At 34.2% G+C, this 14610-nt stretch overlaps 2 protein-coding genes across 3 annotated transcripts; one reads left to right on the top strand and one right to left on the bottom strand.

Moving 5' to 3' along the window:
* Positions 1-334: 334 nt before the first annotated feature.
* Positions 335-7260, bottom strand: BPM3 (BTB/POZ/MATH-domains containing protein). 2 transcript variants are annotated; one of them, XM_068618025.2, is made up of 5 exons: positions 6481-7163; positions 5227-5572; positions 4106-4382; positions 1080-1097; positions 335-820 (listed from the first exon to the last, which is right to left on the bottom strand). In XM_068618025.2, the coding sequence occupies exons 1-5, from the start codon at positions 6885-6887 to the stop codon at positions 606-608; spliced, it is 1263 nt and encodes a 420-aa protein (XP_068474126.1). In that variant the 5' UTR covers positions 6888-7163; the 3' UTR covers positions 335-605. The 2 variants fall into 2 exon arrangements, with proteins under 2 accessions (XP_068474126.1, XP_068474127.1); XM_068618026.2 differs by lacking the exon at positions 1080-1097 and having other exon boundaries at positions 6481-7260.
* Positions 7261-8531: 1271 nt separating this feature from the next.
* On the top strand, positions 8532-13663 carry LOC137815014 (putative methyltransferase PMT11). Its single transcript, XM_068618023.2, has 9 exons — positions 8532-9447; positions 9714-9863; positions 9977-10247; positions 10449-10559; positions 10675-10834; positions 11729-11986; positions 12080-12202; positions 12369-12446; positions 13084-13663. Exons 1-9 carry the CDS (start codon positions 8821-8823, stop codon positions 13289-13291), a joined length of 1986 nt encoding a protein of 661 aa, XP_068474124.1. The 5' UTR covers positions 8532-8820; the 3' UTR covers positions 13292-13663.
* The last annotated feature ends 947 nt before the right edge of the window (positions 13664-14610 follow it).

Here is a 14610-nt window from a genome sequence, read left to right as displayed (position 1 = left end):
GTTAATTACTGAAGGCAATGCTAGTGGTGCAGGGAGGGACCAAGGAATAGTTGTAGTTTAAAATTACTATGATTAATAATTAAATAGAAAAGTCTAATCACATTGGTTTCGTGTATCATTTTATAATTATTTTTTATTGTTTGTGAGAAGAGGATGTGAATGATGGCATGAAAGACCTACCAGATTGAATCATAGACCGAGCAGACATAAACATAAACCCGGTGATTCAAGTCTGGAACGGAACCTTCACTCCAAATCCTGGCATTCCAAGAGAAACAACTTTTGTCATTCATCTATTCTTCCGCTTATAAAGGAAATGTTTTCTTCCAAGGCATAAACAAATATATCAGCTATTTACTTTTTATTAAAGTCATCAAGCACGATATACCCTACATTAGAACTGTTCTAATGTCAAACTACCACAGAAAATGTTGTCGAAAACAGCCCCATGAGACAAGGAGTGAAGGCCAGAAAACTTGACATATAAAATCTCAGGGATCAGTTGAATTGAAAATGGCGAATCACTTATATTGACAGGGAGTTTCATGACTAGGGTTATCTATATCACACTTTAATGGTTTGCAGATTCAGATTGTAAACTATGCTTATGTTCGCCTCCTTACTCGCCTGCCATTTGGATTAACTGATTCAGTAGCTGCCCCGTCTGCCAAATCTTGAGCATATATGCTACTGCCACTTCTCTTTCTGCTCAATGTCAGGCTTGAGTTATCGTCCACTGAGGCAAATGTCTCCAGCAGCTCCAACAACATTGCGGGGCAGCTCTCTTTCAAATGCACAAAAGCTTCCGACTGCATTACAGCTGCACAAGGTGTAACCATATACATCACTGAGTGTTCAAAGGTTGAAATTTCAAGGGGATCTAGAAGCCATTAACAGTAAGGAAATAAAGTCAAGAAGAGTATAAAGTGAGCCAGCGACTAGGTGTTCAAAATTTTAGTGAAAACTCAAAATTGCCCCATCAATGAATAATTAAGCACTGGAAATTCAGAGCTAACAGATTTTCAAAATCCACCAATTTGTACAAAAAACTTGATTTATGCATTAGAATTTGGAATTACCTTCTGAAAATGCTCCATCTGGAAACGAAAAATGAAAAGCTCAGGGGTGGTGGAATATTTTCATAAGTACAACAAATTGAATCACACTATGGCAATTCATTTCACAAACCAAGTATTTAAAATCTAGTCAATACACAAAATTACAAAATCTGGATAATGGACACACCACCATTTCCTTTTATCCTAACATCAATTAACAGATAGTAAAGAAGAAAAAAATGTAAGGACATTTGATTAGTCACAAGGTACAAGGTAAAAAAAAAAAAACACACCTAACAACATAGAATAAACAATTTCTAAGTCAAATTAAATTTAAATTATAAAACAAAAATTACAATTCTTTTAAAAAGTGACAGGGTACAAAAAATATTATCCATGTGTGAGTAGACAGACAGATAAGGGAGGGGGGTTACAGATTCAAATTAAATGTAAACAAAGGTGCAAAAATAATAGGGTAACAAATAAACAGTTACTTACAGAAACCACAGAGTACAAGAGAGAATCAAAGGCTAAGGAAATTTCTTTTAGAATTTAAAGGGATGAAACGTTTCATGAACGGTACTGCTATAAATGTTGTATTTCATGTGCATGCACATATGGGTGAGGACAGACACACACAAGATCATATCCTCTTTTGTAATGTAACTACATAGGTTTACTTTTACTGTTCCCTTACATTCATATATTTCCATTTATAACCACGGAGCACGTAGAAAGAAATCTTCTAAAAATATTAACAGAAATAAAAATAAAATTTAAAACTAAGCTTACAGAAAATAAGGAATAGGATAAGTCATAAATATTCTTTAATGTCATTGTATATATTACCAATAGGGAAAGAAGGAATTCGCAATATACTACAAAACAAAGCAACAAACCTCTTGCGTCATTATTAGAAGGACACTGCACAAACCATAACCCACAACCCACTAAAAAATATTCCCTCTAAGTAAGACAAGCCACATCCAAATGTCAATGATGTCTACTATAAAAAAAAATACAGTTTTTAAAAATAAAAACTAATGAGGGTCACTACAAGCAGCCTTACCCTTGCAAATGCAAGGAAGCTGTTTCCATAGAGATAAAATATCATATTCCTTACTAAATCGTGGCAAAGTTCTCAATGCTTCAGTGATTCCCCTATAACTAACCAGCATCCTTATTTCCCTTCGTTATTATCCCAAGAAGCTCAATTGCAATAGTTTCTGGAATAGCAAGTATGTGCGAGATAATAAAACTACTAAAACGAGATTACAACAAAATACCACTTTAAAAATATACCAGATAAAAAGTATCTATCAAAACCCCCTATATCTTTCTATTTTATTTTTTCCTGACTAAATAGACCATGGAAACATGAGAAAGTACAACAAGAAGATGAGACTCAGTGGGTCTGAATTGTAAGTATTCGAGCAGTATGTGTAGTGTACCACTGTTTCTAAACTTTTCTGAGGAGGCCCGTGTCCGGCCCCTTCTCCACCACAACACTCAATATTATCAAAACCGGTCTGGTCATTGATCTGGACAAGGCACTGGATTGGAGGGACTTGACTTCTCCGGTGGATCAGTAGTTGAACACCATGAACCAGTATATATTATTCAATATATATTTTATATCTTAATATATGATTAAAAAAACAGTAAAGAAGTTAACAAATGAGATGTCATGGTACAGTGGTGTTATTAAATCTAAATCCCCTCCAGGACCATGGTTGGAGCCTCATTAACCACATTTAATCCACAAAAACTGTTGGAGATCATACACATCCATAGTAAAAGTCATCAAGAAGACCTGGAATCCTAGTTCAACCCTGGTTTATAGACCAGGTTGATGACATCATTACGGGCAGGTTAAGTGTACATACAATCTAAATAGAGGACCAGACCAGTTATGTCCGGTTAAGATTCAACTGGTCAGACCGGTCAGTCTAGGTTTAATAACAAACAGTGCTATAATGCACTATTCTCAACCCTGATGTATATATATATATATATATATATATATATATATATATATATGTTATCATAAGTTGCATATTTATCTCTATTCTATAATCCATAATTACATATTAATGGTTTTCTATATTTCTTTAAATAATCTTAAACATTACAGAGTAATGTTAACAAAAGCATATAATTAAAAAAACAGCAAAAGAACCCTTTCCCCAATTATAGGACTGTTTGGATAGAAAGGCCCAATTTGGAGTCAGGCCCAACATCCCCTCTGACTTTAGAAAGAAAAAAACCCTAGTGAATTTCTCGCAGCAACCACAGAATATAAACACACCACCAGAGATGCCCAGAAGAGATGCCTTTTAAGAGATGGGAGAGAGAGAAGTAGCAAGTGAGGGGACAGGCGACACATTTTCAGAAAGAAAAAGAAAGAATGAAGTAGCATTATTCCAGCCACACAGTCTATTTCGGCCACTACAGCTGCAACACTAAACTGTCCCCTACAGGGGCTCTACTCTGCTCTTCCAAATTGCAGAGTTGCATGTTATTCTCAACCCCAGACTGTTTCCAGTAACAAATACATACTTTGGTGTACTTACTCCTGAGATTAACATGGACAAACCAGAAGCCTCAAAAAGATGTCGATGATGCCAAACACTTCAAAGTTCAATGCAAGTTCCATATATTTAAGTGTATGTGTTTAATTTTCTTGTAACTATTCTTGTTATCCAATTAGAAGAAACGCATAGAAAAAAATTAAAAAGAAAAATAGCACAATGATTGTTTCCATCAAATAGTATCTTGAAACCAAGAAAAGAAACACAAACAGAACATAGACACATCGATATCAAATAAAGTTCTAACACATTGCTCATAATGATATTTGACCACATAGCATATTCAAACATCTTTCCTTATGTACTTCAATTCACAAAGATACAGTAAAATGTAATTAATTTGAAAAGTGTCAATAAACATCAAGAATTTAATCCATATTATGCTAATTGCCAAAAAAGAATCTTAAGTTGAAAAAACCATGTATTTTAACATTGATATTCTAAAATGATGCATACCTCCCAAATTTGCTGGATTGGCAATAAATTTTAAACAGATTGCCTTAAGCTGTGGACAGTTGTGTTGCTCTGCCAGGGCAAGTGTCGTGGCTACATTGTCAGTATTGATTTCTTCACACAATTTTGATTCACAAAGCAGTTTGAGCCGGTCAAGATTATAGAGATCAGCAGCAGCCAAGAGATGCTGCACCATGACGGCATATGAGCAGACATTCATTGAGTCCATAACTTCATAGATGTCTGGAAGTTTGTCAGAATAAATGAAGAGAAGCATTGCCTGGAAAAAAAAAAACAGATTAAAGATTTTCATTTAATCAACTTGCCTCAACAAACTAATATGAAAGAATAATAACTTCAGTTAGAAAATGACAAGAAACATATAATATGAAGAAGACTATGGCTGCACGAGGGATATAATGATATATTAAAAAAATAACCACAATCCTTGAAGTATTAAAAAAGAATGAAATTATAATTGACATAAACAGCTTCATTACTCCACAAACTGCTCATGCAAACTAAGCCTATTTTTCATATACAACATTCTACCAACTTGGGTGTGTTTGGGACAACTGCAAAATTTTGATTATTACAATAATAAATTATTGTTATAATTGATTATAGTCAAAATTCATTTTTGTTCAAGTTCGTCAAAAAGTGATATTCAGATAATTATTTTTTTTTGGATACGAAAAAAATCATTTAACACGACAAAAAGACAATTATGAGTCTAAAGGGGAAAAAACAGTTCGTAAATAATATTAAACTACAAAAAATTTCAGATGCAATAAAATAAATTATTTTCATAAAACCAAAACTTTACAAATTGTACTTATTGTCTTAAACAAAGCTTATTTTGCAAACCATTTTTTCCTAATAGAACACGATCAACGATCTCAAACATGGTCTATCAAACAACTTATTATGTTCCACCACAAATAAATATTTCGGCAAGATACAACAAGTTCCATATGACTACTTTACAAATACAAGCAAACACAAATAGAACAAACTCTGAAACTAACGACAAAAAAATTAATTGAAGTTTGCGGGTCATATATCAGAAATGTATTTCACTCTTCAGATATTACAAATAGGAATTAATTGAAGTTGAAAACTACCTTGAAGATAAAAGGCTCAATATCCTCTACCACTACTTCCTCTAAGCTAGGATCCCCAACAAGTCCAAAAAACTGTGCTCTAAACACAGGAGATCGGGCCGCAAGTATTAACTTATGAGCTTTGAAGCTTTCGCTTTTAACCTTGAAAACTATGTCGCAACCAACCTCTGAGTCCAGCAAGTCCTTAAAATTTCGACCCATGTCTGACTGTGGCACAGTAACACCTTGTTTAGATCCCTCAAAACGAGTTTTGACAACACCAACAGTGCAATGCATGACAAGGCAATCGTCTTTTAGATACTCTGAAGATTCAAGTAAATTTCTTCTGAAGAAACGCTTGTAACCCCTGGAATGAGCACAGAAACGTTTTAATTGCAGGAGACATAAAAAAACATACACAGTAACATTCTATCCACCATACCAAAATAATTAAGAAAGTCAAATATAGGTAACTAAAATTACGTTAACTAACTTTAAATGCATTGCTCCTTTCAAACAATATTCTCACTCAAAAACACCTTGTATAGATTGCATAAAATTCAAGCCCTTAAACCCCCAACTAAACTGATTACAATAACAAACAAAACAAAAGGCAAAGAATGCTGAACAAATTGAAGGTAACATAAGCTGCCTTTATACTTCAACAAGTAAGGACCACTCCTGAGAATGTGATCAAAATGTTTACAGCAGGAACCAACAAGACCAGAGATAAAAACCTTCCTCCCAACGGTCCAAAAACTTAAAAATCATATCACAGACAAAACTATATTTAGATGTAAAAAGTAAGTAACTCAATCCCTGGAATTACTATGCACCATTGATATAGTCATGCATTTTGTTCATGTAAAATCACTACTACTCTGCCTCAATTTACTCCTTTCAGGAACTAAGATGACATAAAACAAATGGAGTGACATGATTCGAGATCCAAAAATTGAGAACACAAACAAATTAAGGTATTAATCTTGTCCTATCTCGAAATTTGGCTCCTTCAAAGTAGTAGCAGTGCACTTTAGACTATAAATGCCTTTATAACCATAGATTAAAATGTAAAAAGTTGACGATAATTAAAATTAAAAGTGATAAGTACACACATAAAACAAGCAAGTTATAAAGTTATTAAACTCTCATCATTCGACATGCCAACATCACTCAATTAAAAACCCTAAACCCCAAAGTTTCTATATATGACCATTCCCCATAGCCAACCATTATTCCAAGTTCAAAATTGGGGAGTGAATTGATGATACCAACCACATGCTGCCTCTATACTTCAAGGTGTACGGTCCACCGTCAAGAGGCCTATCGAAATGGCTATGGACCTTATCGTTTCCCTTCTCACTCTGATCCACCAGCGTCAACTTGAACAGAGCCCTAACATCGGTTCCGTCGCTAGCGAGAGCTATGAAGACCGAAACGTACATGGAATTGTCCTCGGGGTTCTTCCCATCAGGGTAGAAGTAAATTGCCCAATCGTAACCACCAACGCTAAAACTGTCGCTCATGATGTACTTCCCAGCACCCATCCCCTTTGCGAGAGAGTACCCCTTTATCGTGAATTGGTGAGAGCCATTCACCGTTTCGCTGATCGAACGTGAGCACGAAGAGCCCTCCGAGAAGGGCTTGAAATCCCCCATCCGGTCCTCCTCCAATTCCGCCATCGCAAAACCCTAGCTACGGTGGCGCATCGATGAGTGGGGCGAAACCCTATTTTCCCCAAATTGAGGCGATGAGAAACGGAATTGGGTGCAGTGATGGCGGAAATAGGGAACGAGAGAGAGGAACGATGAGTTACGTTACGAATACGAAAGCTGTGTTGTGTGTTGCAGTTTGAGGTTTTAGAGAAGAAAGAAAGAAAGAAAGAAAATAGTTAAATGAGGTAAGAGAGAGAGAGAGAGAAACAGAGAGAAGTAAGGTAACAATATTCCAGAACACACAAAGAAACGAAACCCGTTATCATATTTATATGATTCTACTACTGCCAGCCACCGCTAACTCCTTCTAACACGCTATCCCACTTTCCTTTTCACACCCCCTCTCCTTCCTTAAAACTCACTTTACATTCATTTAATCTACTATAAATCTTCACTAAAATTTAAATAATTAGATTCAAGTTTAAATTTATAAAAAAATATTTTGATATGAAAAAATCTATCTAATGTCAATTTTAAAACTGGTGTTTTTAATCAAAATTAATTTAAATTAAAAATAATTGATTTTTTATTAATTTTATAATACAAATAATTTGTAGTTAATTTTTTTAAATGATTAGATATTAATTTAAAAACAATATATATTTATAAGAATTAATTTAAATATCAATAATTATTTTAAAATATTTTTTAATAAATATAATAATTAACTGTGTGTTTTTTTTTTATTTAATAATTTTATAGTAGTGTATTATCTAATATCTTTTTCTTAACATACTAAATTTTTTAACAAAATAACTATTAAATTAAATATGATGTCGTACATTAATGTTATAATAATGTTAAGATACACAATAAGTTGGATACGACATCCTTCTAAGTTTATGATTAACTTAAAATATGTGATTATAAAAGTCTTTATCTGAAATAATTTTTTTAATTTATAAGTATTAATAAAGAGAATTCCATTTTTAGTATATATAGTTCATTACTAATTTTATCCCTACCAATATAACTCATTTAATTATTTTACCTGGGTTTGTAACTTTTTTAAAACCTAAATAACCACATATAATAAAATGCTACATATTATAAAATTATAAACATCTTAAGAAGGAGTGTTCGATGGGTGTTAGGATTTCAAAATTTCAGTGGAAACATTCTCCCTAAAAAGTGTTTGAAATTAATCTCAGTTTCTTAAAAGTATATTAAGCATTAATCGTTATCTCTTAAAAAAAAATATGATAATTTTTTTAATGAACTTTCAGAATGATAACAAACAATAAGAAAAAAAATTGGTGGGAGAAATATAAAATATGGGAAACCTGCTTTATAATTTTAAGATTAATCTATTAACTTATGTTCGGTGGCAGATCACACCTTTATTCTAATATTAAATATATATATATAATAATTTAATGTATATATTTTGTATCTTTTTCCATATACCTATCACTTTGAAGTAACATTTCTCTCACAAATTTTTATTTATTTATTTTTTCTTTTGTTTTACTAGATTTTCTAAATCATTTACGTAATTCAGTAGTAATATTATTTATTACGTAACCTTTATTATCATTTTTAATATTTATTTATTTTTAAAATTTTCTCTATTTCTACAATTATATTGAAGTTTTTTTTTTTTCGATAGACACACTTTTAAATCATTTTTTCCAATTTTTGTTTAACTTAGTTATTGTAAATCATTCAATTATAGTTACCAAACATCATAAAGATTCATAGATTAATGGATTCTTCGTTGCAATTGGTCCCATTTGATATCATAGATTCTTCGTAAAAAAAAAATGGTGTAATTAGCAAACACACACAGACACAGTGACTGCACTTATTTTGTTCATCTCAGTGAAACACTGAATCCAAAGGACACATTTTGACACGAACCCATTATTTTCTGATCCATGAATTGAATCGTGAAATCCCAATGACTGGCGATTTTCTCCGGACACCGCTCTCTCTCAAGATCGCCGTCGTCTTCTTCATCGCCGTCACCTTCTTCTACTTCGGCAAACACTGGTCCGATGGCTACCAGCAGCTCGTGTTTTTCAACACTCAACGTTCCGACCCGGATCCGAACACGAGTCCGGTCGTTTCCACGTCGCCGAATTACGCCAAATCCTTTAACCTCTCTGCCCTTATTGACCAGAACAGTACCCAACCGGTGCCGGAAAATGCCCCGCCGCCTCCGCAGCCGGATGCGTCGATCGAGCAACTGGGGATCGTGAACGAGAATGGCACGATGTCCAATGAGTTCGAGGTGGGGGATTTTGAACCGGGTATGGTGGATCAGTGGGTGAACGAGTCCCAGGTTGAGAGGGAAGGCTCTTCTTCTGATTTTGAATTGGTGAAGAAGTTTGGGTTGTGCCCGCGCGAGATGAGAGAGTATATACCTTGTTTGGATAACGAGGACGCGATTCGGAAGCTGCCATCCACCGATAAAGGGGAGAGGTTCGAGCGGCATTGCCCCGAGCAAGGTCAAGGGTTGAATTGCTTGGTTCCTGCTCCCACTGGGTACCGTACTCCTATTCCATGGCCCAGAAGCCGAGATGAGGTCAAAACGTTGTCTTTTTGGTTTTTCTCTTCCAATTTAGCTAAACGGTGCTTTTGATTTCAAATTGGCGGATTTTAAATTTGCTTTTATTTTTTAAGAGATAAAGTTCAGATGCAGTTATATAGGCATTTTTTATATTGTTCTCTTGTCAGAATTAGAATTTCACCTTAGTAAGATTAAGCTTCAATTTTGATAGGAAAACAGTGTCAAAAGCACGAATGTAACTTCACATACCCTTTTTGTTTTTGGTGTAACCTTTTTGTTAGGTATGGTTCTATAATGTTCCTCACACACGTCTTGTTGAGGATAAAGGAGGCCAAAACTGGATTTCTAGAGACAAGGATAAGTTCAAATTCCCGGGAGGTGGCACTCAGTTTATACATGGGGCAAATGAATACTTGGACCATATTTCTAAGGTTATTAATTTGTTGCTTTTCCATGCTTTGATTTTGGTTTCGCCTTACCTTTTTTTTGGGAAAGTGTAGTTGCATCTTAGTGGAATCTGACATTGGATTTTTTTTTATCTTAGATGATTCCTGAAATTACCTTTGGTCGGCATATACGTGTTGTTCTTGATGTTGGTTGCGGCGTTGCTAGTTTTGGTGCATACTTGCTGTCACGGAATGTTGTCCCTATGTCGGTTGCTCCCAAGGATGTTCATGAGAATCAGATTCAGTTTGCTCTTGAGCGTGGTGTACCGGCAATGGCAGCAGCATTTGCAACTAGAAGATTGTTATATCCAAGTCAAGCTTTTGACTTGGTACATTGCTCACGCTGTAGAATTAATTGGACTAGAGATGGTATATATTTCTCTTTCTTGTATGATAAGCTACAGTTCTTGTTAGTAATGAGGAGACATGTTATATTGAGAGGTCTATAATGGCTAATCACCTATCGAAAGTAAATAATCCATTTTGGAACTGCCACTTTTCTTGTTAGTGATATGTAAATGACACTATTTGTGTTATGTTGCTTAGAATTTATATTTATTTGTGATGAAGATGGGATACTGCTGCTTGAAGTTAATAGGATGATAAGAGCAGGAGGGTACTTTGTCTGGGCTGCCCAACCAGTTTATAAGCACGAAGAAGCGTTAGAAGAACAATGGGAAGGTATAGCTAAATTTTCTTAAGCTTTTTAGAAATGGAGTTTGTCTAACTCTTTATTACTAAGAATGCTATCTAATAAACCTATGGCGAATGTAACATTTGGTTTTGTTATCTCCAGAGATGCTTAATCTTACAGCTCGACTCTGTTGGAATTTTTTGAAAAAAGATGGGTACATTGCAGTATGGCAGAAACCGTTTGACAATAGTTGCTACACAAACCGTGAGGCAGGAACTAAACCTCCATTGTGTGACCCAAGTGATGACCCAGACAGCGTCTGGTATTGTGTTCAGGCCTTCCTTATACATTGATGATTTGTACATTTCCATCAATCCAGATGATTATTGCCAAAAGTGATGTGTAAAATTATTACTATCATTCTTCTAAGTGATAGAGCTTTCCAGGATAAAACCAGAGAGTACAAAATAGGTGCATTTTGCTAATATATAGGTTTGCATTCCTTAAAGAAGTCGAAAGTAGCAGATAGCATGTTCCTTCATGAATGTTAAAATTAAACCAAGTTTTCAATAAAAAAAAGGAAAGTTAAACACAATGCTCATCTAAATAAATATTATATGATGAAGTTTTAAGCTCAATTTTAAACTGGAACTACTGAACTGTAAAAATGATGATGGACTATCTCACCACGATCAATAGCTAATAGCAGCCTTTTATGTCATCAATTTCTAATTTTAATCTGTACTTTCTTCTAAAAGTTAAGATTTTTAGGTGGATTACTGAAGCATATGCCAAGTTAGAAACAACTCAGTCCTCCACTCAACCCACCTTGGGAAAAGATAAATAAACAATATGATATAAGAAAAAAAACGAAAAGAATATTACGTGGTAGTCTATAAAATGAAAAAATGGTTATTTTTCTGTAAATATGTGAATATTATATTATTTTATATTGAAATTTGGAATTACTTACAGAGTAAGGAAGCAAAAGAATTGGCTGTGCTCCCCCTGTTTATGTGTGTCTATTTTTGGATTTCTATCTGGAATGCTGTATGCCTTTTTCTGCTTTCGGAGCCTTTGTTGCTTATGGATAATAAAACATTGAGCGAGCTATATCAATAAGTTTGAGTGAAGTGTCATAATAGCTTTTGATACATCATTATTAAGACTTAATGGCTAATTGTTGGTGATTTGGTTAATTACTTAATTAATCTAGGTATGTTGATCTAAAAGCATGCATCTCTGAATTGCCTAAGAACGGCTATGGAGCAAATGTCACTGAATGGCCAGCTCGTTTGCAAGCCCCTCCTGACAGGCTTCAAAGCATAAAGCTAGATGCTTTCGAATCCAGATCAGAGCTATTTAAGGCAGAATCTAGATATTGGAAGGAAATAATAGCAAGTTATGTTCGTGCTTTACACTGGAAAAATATCAGACTAAGAAATATTATGGACATGCGAGCAGGTTTTGGAGGGTATTGTTTATGTCTTTTTTACTTTCCTGTTATAAATTAGCATTTGGGACTTTTTCCCTATGAAAATCTTCTATATATTTGTGCGTTTTACAGATTTGCAGCAGCATTGATTGAGCAGAATTTTGAAAGCTGGGTTATGAATGTTGTTCCTGTTAGTGGTCCAAACACTCTTCCAGTTATATATGACCGTGGATTGATCGGAGTTATGCATGACTGGTATTTTTCACTATGCTTATTTAAGATAATATCAGTTACAGGTGTTCTCAATTTTGTGCTGTCGTTTTTTAATTTCAAGTACCCAACAATTCCCTTTTTGTCCAAATCCTCTAAATTACTGTCAACTTGTCAGCACGTAGTAACATTTTCATGATTTTTAATGTAGGTGTGAGGCATTTGACACCTACCCAAGAACCTATGATTTACTGCATGCTGCCAACCTCCTTTCCGTTGAGAGGAAAAGGTAATATTTTCTCCACTTATAGGCATTTTATCTTTTTCTTGCCAAATATTATTGTATTTGTACCAGTAAAAAGGAAAAATGAGTATTGCATCAGGGTTTGGGCATTAGCCTTTCATCTCTCTCAAGCAAAGTGGTCTGTCTTTTTATATCCAATCTATCATCCTTCTTATCCTTATATTAATACTTTAAATAAGCATATATTTATGTTACTAAATTTTGAGGCTGTCATGAAAAATCATACACACTATCTCAATGTTCATGCGTGGTGAAACATTTCATATTTAGTTGTTCATTCATAGCATGCATTACTAGAACAAAGGAGGAAATATAGACAGAGTTTGTCGCAAAGGGGAACACAAATCTGCTGCAATCAAGAAGCAATAACTAAGCCTACAACCTATGATTTGATCATAATTAAGATTTTATTGAAGTCTGATTTTGAACAGATATATTACAATATCAAATCAAGGCATTGATTAGGAAATACATGATACAAAATTTAAGGACAAACTTGCAACTGCTTTAATATTTCATTACTCATTCAGAGCATGTGTTATGACTCTATCAGTTCTTAACTGTTTATTGCAAACACGAAACATGTTTGGTGTCTGCTATCAATTGCACTTCTCTCTATAAGATGCAATGTCTCATCCATTATGCTTGAGATGGATCGGATACTAAGACCTGGTGGACATGTATACATCCGTGATTCTCTTGAAATTATGGACGAACTTCAAGAGATTGCAAAGGCAATAGGCTGGCACGTAATGTTGCGAGACACAGAGGAGGGGCCTCATGCAAGTTATAGGGTATTGGTTGGTGAGAAGCACTTACTACGCTCCTGAAGCCAGATAGAGTAAACTGCATGACTTTTTCTTCGACCTTGCAACCGGAAGTTATCAACAGAGCATGGAAAAAACTAGTATTGGAGGCTGGAAGATGCAAGTGCAAGTACTACTAGGCATTTCAGAACTGCAAGAAGATGCAGGTGCATGCACTTATAAACCTCAAGAGGTGGTGAACGTTTATTTTTCAATATTACTATTCTTGAGATCCCTAAAGCTGGATAGGTCAGGTGCATCATCTAACTTATTTTTAAAATTCAATTTATTTGTATATTCCAAAGCTCTACGCGGCTTAAATATTTTTTATTTATTTTCCCATGATTGTAAGAACATTTGGTGTTGGTCTTTATAACAATTTTTGGTCAGTTTGTATCTCTCATTTGTTCAAAGTCCCATTTGGAGCCAAGCTAACGGGGATACAAATCAACCAAAAAAAAATTTAGAAATCGAAATCAACAATCTGTAACTATTATGATTTTACCCACGTTTGTCTCTACATTTTTTGGATTATTTTGTCCCTTAATTAATACTATAAATTAATTTAGTATTGTTTTAATTACATGCAATAAAATTACCACATGAACTACATTTAAAGTTGAATTTAAAAGCAACTGCACACTATTGTCTCCTATTTAATTTCTATTCTCTCTCTCCCTCTTTTATTTTATTTGTTTAAAATATAGATGCATAAATCCCCTATTATTACTCAAGGGTTCATTTGTTGTTTCTATCATCGCTGGCATCCCATTGTCATTTTCACGCCATTACTTTCACCACCATTGTTGTTATTGCCATTACTTTCACCATTGTTATTGTTGTTACTAACCTCTCATGTACTACTTTCATCATTATTGTTGTTTTTACTGACCTCTCATGTACAACATTATCATTGTCATCTCTATCATAACAACATCACAATTGTTAGCTAGCGCCACCGTGATGGTGGTTATATTCACTACTACGTTCATCATTGTTATCATAACTTTTGTTATCACCATTGTTATTGCAATTATCATTGTTATTATTATCATTAGTACATTATCTTCATTGTGGCAATGGCAACTACCATTATATCATCACTGTTAGCGCCACCATTAGAAGAATTCAAGAGACACTAAGTTTTTTTTTATTGAAGGATAAAAGAGACTATGAATTGCTATCAAATTTATTTCTTTTTTTTCCATGTTTTCAGATTGTGTAGAATAAGAGAATTTATAGAGATACACAATAGTTGCAAATACAATTGTCAATAACTAATTCTCACATCTTCAAAAAAATATTTAATAGAAAGATAACTCCTAGGGAGAATGACTACTCTT

Source organism: Phaseolus vulgaris, chromosome 1, assembly GCF_051622355.1.
Source record: "Phaseolus vulgaris cultivar YP4 chromosome 1, ASM5162235v1, whole genome shotgun sequence".
Lineage (NCBI taxonomy): Eukaryota > Viridiplantae > Streptophyta > Magnoliopsida > Fabales > Fabaceae > Phaseolus > Phaseolus vulgaris.
The sequence above is the reverse complement of the archived record's forward strand: the minus strand, read 5'-3'. Positions and strand labels throughout refer to the sequence as shown.